Source organism: Nannospalax galili, unplaced genomic scaffold (genome assembly GCF_000622305.1).
Source record: "Nannospalax galili isolate Female #2095 unplaced genomic scaffold, S.galili_v1.0 scaffold481, whole genome shotgun sequence".
Taxonomy (NCBI): Eukaryota; Metazoa; Chordata; class Mammalia; order Rodentia; family Spalacidae; genus Nannospalax; species Nannospalax galili.
The window spans coordinates 2,193-11,136 of NW_008345609.1; the positions used below are offsets into that span (position 1 = coordinate 2,193).

General features: G+C 37.5%; 1 protein-coding gene across 1 annotated transcript; it reads right to left on the reverse strand.

The window, feature by feature from the left end:
* Nucleotides 1–117: 117 nt before the first annotated feature.
* Nucleotides 118–1,056, reverse strand: LOC103741007 (olfactory receptor 4F3/4F16/4F29-like). Its single transcript, XM_008841700.1, has one exon. It carries the CDS (start codon nt 1,054–1,056, stop codon nt 118–120), a length of 939 nt encoding a protein of 312 aa, XP_008839922.1.
* Nucleotides 1,057–8,944: the final 7,888 nt, after the last annotated feature.

Below are 8,944 nucleotides of genomic sequence, written 5' to 3' on the forward strand. Positions count from 1 at the left end.
AAAATATATGTAATTCCTTCTCTCTTATCAGAAAGAATTTCAAGAAAAGTAGCCTAAATATTGGTGTAGATAATTAAGAAAGACAGATTTTCACTGTTATGTTCACAATGCAAGTTTTTAGGAGATCCTCCTATACCTCAGTAGCTGTCTGAATACTCTCTTCATTGACATCTTCATTTCTTGGTTCCTGAATGTATAAATCACAGGATTGAGGAAAGGAGTAACAACTGCATCAAATAGGGCCAGAAACTTATCCAGGTGTGTCGAAGGAGAAGGCCATGTGTAGATAAATATCAAAGGACCAAAGAACAGGACTACCACAGAGATATGAGCTGAAAGTGTGGACAGAGCTTTGGAGGAACCACCTGAAGAGTGTTTCTGAACACTGACTATGATGACAATATAGGAAATGATCAGTATGATAAGAGAACCCACAGATATGAATCCACTATTGGTTGTGACCATGAATTCTAGTTTACGGGTGTCTATACAAGCAAGTTTGATGAACCGAGGAAGGTCACAGAAGAAGCTGTCCATCATGTTTGAGCTACAAAAAGGTAAGTTTACTACAAAAGCCAGTTGAACTACAGAGTGTATAAGGCCAACCACCCAGGCAGCCACTAAGAAAGAGATGCACATTCTTGGGCTCATAATGGTCAGGTAGTGAAGAGGCTTACATATGGCCACATATCTGTCAAAGGCCATGGCTATGAGCAGCACCATCTCCACTCCACCCATGACATGGATGAAGAAGATTTGAGTGACACAGTCTCTGAAAGAGATGACTTTGTGCTTTCTGAACAGGTCATAAATCATCTTAGGACTAGTGACACAAGAAACCCCTAGGTCAATGAAAGAAAGATTGGCCAGCAGAAAGTACATGGGAGAGTGTAAGTGAGAATCAAAAACCACTGTGAAGATAATGAGGGAATTTCCCATCATGCTTGCCACATAAAACAAGGAGGAGAACACAAAGAGAAAAAGCTGGACATCCCAGGAGTTGGTGAGTCCCAGGAACACGAACTCTGATACTCCAGAGCGATTGGCTCCTCCCATTGGCTTTTGGTCAGTGCTACCTGAAGGAGGAAACAGGAGAAACTGAAAAGTACGTTAACAGACTAGAAGGATATTAAGAAAATTAGGAAAGTCTGTTTTTACTTTGACATTAAAAACAAACTAAAGGCTAACATATATATGAGAGAGTGGACACATCGCTTACTATCAGCAAACTGAACTTTGAAATCTTATTCAAATATCACTTTATACCTATTAAAAAGAGTTTTTATCAAGTAGTCAAAAGCAAGTTTAGAGTGGATATAAAAAATCGAACTCCTTAAACAGAGACCATATCAATTAGAGGATCTATTAAAGAAAAAAAGCATGATGAAACCTCAAAAAATTAAAAACAGGGTTTTCTTGTGTAGCTCAGCAGTAGAACACTTGCTTCCTAAGGCACTGGCCCTGGTTTTGATGCCCAGCACTGCAAACAGAGAAAAAGGAAGGAAGGAACAAAGGAAGAAAGGAAGGGAGAGGAGGAAGGTACGAGAGAGTGAGGGAGCGATTAAAACTATCATATGATTAAGCAACACTACTTTTTACACAGTCCATAAAGTCAGAAGAAATGACACCACCATATGCAAGCAATATTCTCGTGTTCATTGCAGTATCACTTACCCTAATCAATACTGAAAACTGAATGTTCATTGACATGTTAGTAGCATGCATAGAGCACCAAAACTTCATATCTAAAAAACATTGCAAAATATATTAGCTCCTTTTAATAAAAGAATATTCTGGCACTAGAGAGATGCCTCAGTGGTTAAGAGCACTGACTGTTCTTGTAGAGCACCTAGGTTTCATTCCCAGCACCCACATGGCGGCTAACAGTCATCTGTAACTCCAGTTCCAGGGGATCTGAACCCTTCTTCTGACTTCCATGGGCATTACATGACATGAGTGTTTTTCCACAGATGCAGACAATGTACTCATACACATAAAGTAATAATGAAAAATCATAAATAAAAAAAGGATCAAGGTAGAGGGAAAACTGACTTAAAAATAATGAAATTAAATTATTTTCAAAATAGAATAACTGATTCTTATTTGATAACATATTATGTCCATAATGTCTTGGTGATGAAAATATAAACTTTCAACTTAATTAAATATAGTTCCTCTCTAAGAACACTAGCATCTTTTTGGTGCTTACTACAAATTGAATTCATTGATTGATTTCCTTCTCAAATAAATGCAACTCCCATAAAGTTAAGGACTACACCCCTCTTCTGTTCCATGCACCATTAATCTCAAATCACAAGAACATAGTGTAAATATTTGTTAAAACAGAGAAAAATGACATTTCAATAATTTTTAAAACTCATGAAATACATGATTATATAGTCAAAGAAGACAGGTGGAAGAGACTAGGCAGAGTTCTAAAGTCACAGAGAATTAGATATTAAGACAGTGCAAAAGTAAAGTAGATTAGAGGAAAAGAAATAAATGAGATTCAAAGGAAAATCCAAAAATGTGCTAAGAAAATTGAATAGCTTATCATAATTATGAAAAGAAAGAGAAAAAGGGCCTTTTAACAAAATGATACTTTATGAGGTATAATTTTCATTGACTTTTGGAGCCACTCACCAGTACTTGTATAACTAATAATAGTACTATATATTCAGATGTGGTTTAAGTTTTTATTGGCATGCATTTGTTACACAGTGACAAATTTTATACAGGAATTTTCCTATAATTCTTTTTAGACAGCATACAAATTAATTGGTTTTTATTGTGTCTTTAGGGACAATAAAAAGTTTTTAAGCCCTAAAGCACTTAAGCTGATGCACTAAATAAGCTATGAATTTATTGTCTTTTTACCTCCAATCTCCATAATCTAGTAAGAACTAGCAATTGTTTAAAGTGAGTTTAGCTGACTGTAGTGACTAATGCCTGATATCCCAGAACTTGGCAGGCTGAAGCAGGAGTATTGCCACAAATTCAACGCCACCTTGGATATACAATGAGTTCTAGGCCAGCCTTAGCAAGAGCAAGACCATATACCAAAAGTAAAGAAAGAGGAAGAGAAAGAAAGAGAGAGAAACAGAGAGATTAAAGTATGGTGAGATGTGTCTGTGAAAGAAATATCAGAGTATGTCACAGATTATAACATCTGAAAACTTATAATCACTTGACACACAGTCAAAATCTAAGTTTCATTCTAGACAAAGCCATATAGGCCTTTCTTGATTGACATATAAGACATGAAGTTCATTTGCTTAGAAGTCATAAATACCTATAAGGGAAACTCCTAAAAGACAGTGTTTGTAATTGAGACATCTTAGAGACAAAGTTTTTTAAAGTATTGTTTCTTTGGGGGGGAATTGGGGTTTTCTGGTTTTCTGGGAGAGGGTCTCACTATGTAGCCCCAGCTGACCTGGAACTTGCTATGTAGACCAGGCTAATCTAGCTCTCACAAAGATTATTCTACCTCTGCTTTCTGAATACTAGGCATAAAGGCCTGAGCCACTATGCCCAGCTGAGGTACTGTTTCTTAAGCATATTCTTTACGTTCATTTATAACTAATGAAATATCTATGATAAAAAAACACCAACCTATGCCTTTGACTAGTGTAATCAATTATCCTTTTTCTTTAGGTACAGAGAATTAGCAAATCCGAGAAAACATACAGTAATCCTTCTACATTGAGGAACTATTTAGCTATAAGAGTCTTAACAGTCATCTAGTTCAATGGCCCAGTAGAACAATGTGCTCATGTAAGCCATCACCACTATGTTTCCTCCTCAGTCTAGAAGTATTGAAAGTTCATCAGCTCCCTCAGTTGAAATTTTCCATGGTTTTACTTCTCAAATTGGTAAGAACATTTCTATTTTCATGTATTATTGTGGGAAATATCAATAACTCTGCTTTTCAAATAAATATATAATAAAATGGCCTCACAGATGTCAATTCAGAAGACTCAGTAAACTAAATCTTTGTTTTCATATTTGATTTTGAGACAGTGTCCTGCCCAGGCTGGCCTCAAACAAATGGCAAATCTACTGCTTCCATTTCCCAAGGGCTGAGATTACAACTGTGCACTGTCAAGCCAAATCCAAATATCTTTTTCAATACATTTCATGCTAGTTTGATTCTCCTTCTCACCTTCTAACACCTTAGAAACTCTTTGACTCTTCTCTGTTCTTCCTATGGTTCAGAAATAAAGTTAGTACAAAAACTAGTCATCTACCTTATAATAAAAAAGAAAATTAAATCTAACTACTGGTACTGCTAGCTATTATTTTGTTTTGAAAGTGTCTGCATCATATTTACATGAAATTGCACTGGAAAGAATGTTTTCAGCATTGGATCATTTAGTGTCTATGTCAAATAATATTTTTGTCAAGTGTCTAAGACATTCTTCCTCCTGGCAAATTGGGCAGGTTTCCCTTAAACGTGTTTCTATTTTAGAGCTGATCAGCGTATGCTCATCTCTTGAAAAGTCCATGGATAGAAAAATATCAATAAATATTTGTTTGGCAATTAGTAGAGTATAAGATCATTTACACAATCAACAGAAAATAAAATGATTGATCACAACATATGCTGAATACAAAATATCACAAAGTTTTTGATGTTTTCCAATGCCATTTACATATTTCCAGGTAACAATGTGGTTTCACAAAAGGTCAAAATCATCCATATTTTCCAATATGTCAATGAACTGTCTTACAAGCATCTTCTTGTTCTGCTCAAATGCTTTTCCTGATGGATCTGCTTTACTTCAGGTTCACAAGAGCAGTTTAGGATATGACTCATGTTCATAGCAAGTCCAACAACAAACTCACATCTGGAAATAAAGCAATCTTATTAAATTTGCTTCCAGCCAACTTTTACCTGTAGAAAAAAACCAAAATCTTCACAGATTGCCTTATGTGCTCCAATACAAACTACCACATAATATCCAAACATATATATATATAGCTAATTATAGATACCTCAAGTGGAAAAAAAATACTGTAAGCACATAATTATTTTTAAATGCTTGTAGCTTTGGGACTTTTTCACTAGAGGACCATTCGATTTGTCCAGAGTAAGCAAAGGACTTGAGATCTTGGTATACAATACTAGAAACAAAGAAAAAAAATGTGAAGTTTTGTGTTGTGCTATTTTGTTGTATATATTTATAAATACTCAGTATGATTAATTTATAATTTATAATAGGTAAATATTAACTTAAAACCTATACACTCAACTCCAAAAAAATACAATATGCTAAATCCACTATGACATGTAGATTTGGCTGTACAAAAGTTTGCTATAATGAATAAAGCTTAAAAGTGAAACAACTATAGAGTCAAATTTGTGTCCTCAAATGTTCTTCAGTGGATCCATTCACTGGAGCCTGGCTAACCTACCAAGAGTCATACCTTTGAAAGAGACAGACCCTACACTTCCAGCAGAAATTGGTTTTAAATACTTCCTCAGGCACAGTTTCTTTTTTAATATTTTTATTCATTATTTTTATTTTATGTGTGTATGCATGTATTGCCTGCATGTATGTAAGTGTACCCATGTCATGCAATCCTCAAGGAGATCAGAAGAGGATATCAGATCCCTTGGATCTAGAGTTACCAATTATTGTTAACTGTCATGTGGGTACTTAAGACTCTAACCTAGGTCCTCTGCAAGAGCAGCCAGTGCTCAACTGCTGAGCCATCTCACTAGCCCCCAGACTGGAGTTTCTTATCTATCCACTTCTCCACATCTATGCTGGGACTTTGAATGGCTTGAGCTTGCATGGGACTTGCACATGCTGTCACCATTGCTGTGAGTTTATTTGAGTAACTGACCAGCTATCTAGAAAACTCTATTTTCTTGTGGTCATCTCCTACCTCTGGCTGACTTAAAATCTTTCTGCCACTTCTTCCACAATGATCGCTTATCCTTTGGAGGCAAAAGTTTGATATAGGTCTTTACATACACACACACACACACACACACACACACACACACACAGAGAGAGAGAGAGAGAGAGAGAGAGAGAACAAGAAACTGATTAATGCGTAGTAAGGGAGGTGCAGACAGGAGATGTATAAAATTTTCATAAATTCAATTTAAAAAAGAAAATAACTAAACATAAAAGGGAAACAATTAAAAACAATGGCAAATTGATTGTAAATGTAAAAATCATGCAAAAATCATGCTATGCCCACACTCAAAGTCCTTGAAGCCACTGGAAAAAAAAGTTTAAAAGATAATCAAACACACTGGTGATTTTTAAAGTACACAACAAAACAGCATACAATATATTGCTGTGCATATAGGTATATAAACTGTTCATATACATTTTCTCAATAAACAGTACAGCATAATACTTTTAGGCAAAACTCAAGTATATTGGCTTTCCATTTTGTACTTGAGTGTCAGTCCAGACCCTCCTAGAATAAGATATGTCACCCTTATGGAGGATAATGGGAGGAGTGGATCATAATAAAGATGGACAACAGCGTAGAGAGGAGTTTTGAGTAGAACTACAGGGACAAAAGCTATTCTTCTGGTCTCTGAATGCTCTCTTCTCCTCTACCCAAATCAACTGTGTTCTACCCAAATAAAATGTGTTCTACCCAGAGCTAGAGGAAAATAGGTGAAAAAAAGGATACTTAATATAAAACATTGTTGTTAATCTCTTCCTGTGTAGGTAGTCATGAGACTTTTTTACCTAACATGAGTTCCCTCATCATCTTGTCTTCCACAAGGACCTTAGCTATACAGGATGCTCCACCTGCTCAAAATTCATCTCAAAGCTAATAGCTTTTGGGGAGACAGACTTGGGTGACTGAGTTCAAGGCAAGCTTGGTCTACATAGTGAGTTCCAGGCCAGTCAAGGCTACCCTGTAAAAAAAAAAAAAAAAAAAAAGAATGACAGACTTATGTGTTTCCCAACAGGACTTTAAAAAATAGGTGCAATTTAGCAGAATGGTAAAGGGCCAGATGAGAGTTAGAAGTAGATGGCTTAATAATAGCAGAAGGAAGAGTGGCATATGATACAAGAGGAAGAGCTCATAATGGTGGGGAGGAGTGACAGCAGAAACCTGGTGCGGGAAACTGAGAGTTCACATTTGAAAACACAAAGCAGAGAGAGTGAATTGAAGTGGGGCAAGGTTATAAACACAAAAACAAAAAGGCTGGAGAGGTGGTTCAGGGTATAACAACACTGGTTACTCTTGTAGAGGACCTAGGTTCAGTTCCCAGCACCCACAAGGTAGCTACCAACCACAGTAACTCCAGTTCAAGGAGGTCTGACACCTCTTCTGCCTTCTGAGGGCATTACATGCAAATTGGTTCATTTACATACATGCAGGCAAAACACTCATATACATAAAAAAGGAATAACCCCCTCCAAAAATTTAAAAGCATACATGTTAATTCCTATCCATTCAAGCGTTTGTGCCCAAATGTCCTTCAATGTAAATTTGTCTACTTAAGTCTAGTCAGTCCAACTAGAGAGTGTATGTAAAGCATACTCTCCCTCGCCCAGTAGCATTCAGACTCCAATAGTTCTCACTCTAGCACCAGTTCACCACCTGTTTCTCTCCTCCCCTTTGAGCCCTTGTTTATCAAATCTCAATAAAAAATTTTTTAATTTAAAACTCACTCAAAATGTTCCCCAGTGACATACTTCCTCAAACAAGGCTGCATCTCCTAGAAGTCCCATGACATCCCCGAACACCACCAACTGGAGAGAGCAAGTGTTCAAATACTCGGCCCTGTGGAAGACATACATGACCCAATAGGAGATGTTTCTCATTCAAACTACCACTTTCCACTGCCTGGTCACCATTTGTTCATGGCTGTATCATAGTGTGAAATAAAAATATTTTAACTTTAAAGGTCTCCACAGTCTTCAACCGTCTCCATACTCTTCTAAAGTCCAAAGTCTCTTCTGAGACTCATGGCAATTTCTTAATTGTAACTCCCTGTAAAAACGAGAAAAAAACAAAACAAAACAGCAGAGCTGGCTTTGGTAGGCTAAGGCTGAGATCCTAGCAGGCAGCCTGAGAGGGTGGTTTTGGACCTCCATCAGGATAGCGGCTCAGAGCTCAGCAGACTCCCAGAGAGTGCTGGGTTCTGGCCTTCCTCTGGCCTCTAACAACCAGAGGGCCTGAGAACTCAGGGAACAGCCTGACAGCCCACAGATCCTGCCTCCATGTGGTGGTAGCTTCCCCTAATTGTGCCATATCATCCCCCTAACTGGGATTTTGTGAGGCCCCTCCCAAGGCCCCAGAGCAGATCTGGCTTTGGTAGGCTAAGGCTGGCATCTCAGAGAGTGCCAAATTCTGGCCCCCCTCTGACTTCCATTTGGCATAGGATTGACAACACACAGGACTGCCTGAGAGAGCCTGGATCCTGCCTCCACATGGTGAAGGAAGCCTGAGTGTACCTGACTGGAACCTGAATTGAGCTTCTGTGGGTACTCCTGAAGAGCTGATCTGAAGCCATCAGTTCCCTCCAAAATAAACCTGAGAGAACCTGAACCCTGTACCAACCAGCTTTACATAACCAATAAAGAAAGGATCTAGGCACCCCGATAATACAAACAGAAGCATACTTCAACTTAATTCTCATGTCAGAATCATAAAGAACAAAAGAAATTCACATGCAAAAACCACAACGAAAAAATAACAAAATGGAAAGTCAAAACATTATGTTCCCACCAAACCCCACCAATCCTGTAGAAGAGTTCAACAAAGGGAAATCCCTAGAGATAACCCGGGACAAGGAATTGAAAAGAACAATCATAAACATGATCAGGGAATTCAATGAATTTAAAGAACACACGAACAAACAAATCAAAGAGCTAAAAGAAGATAGGGGTAAACTTCTGAATGAATTCACAAGAGAAACACTGAAGAAAACTCAGGCAGAAATGAAGAAGGAAGTGCA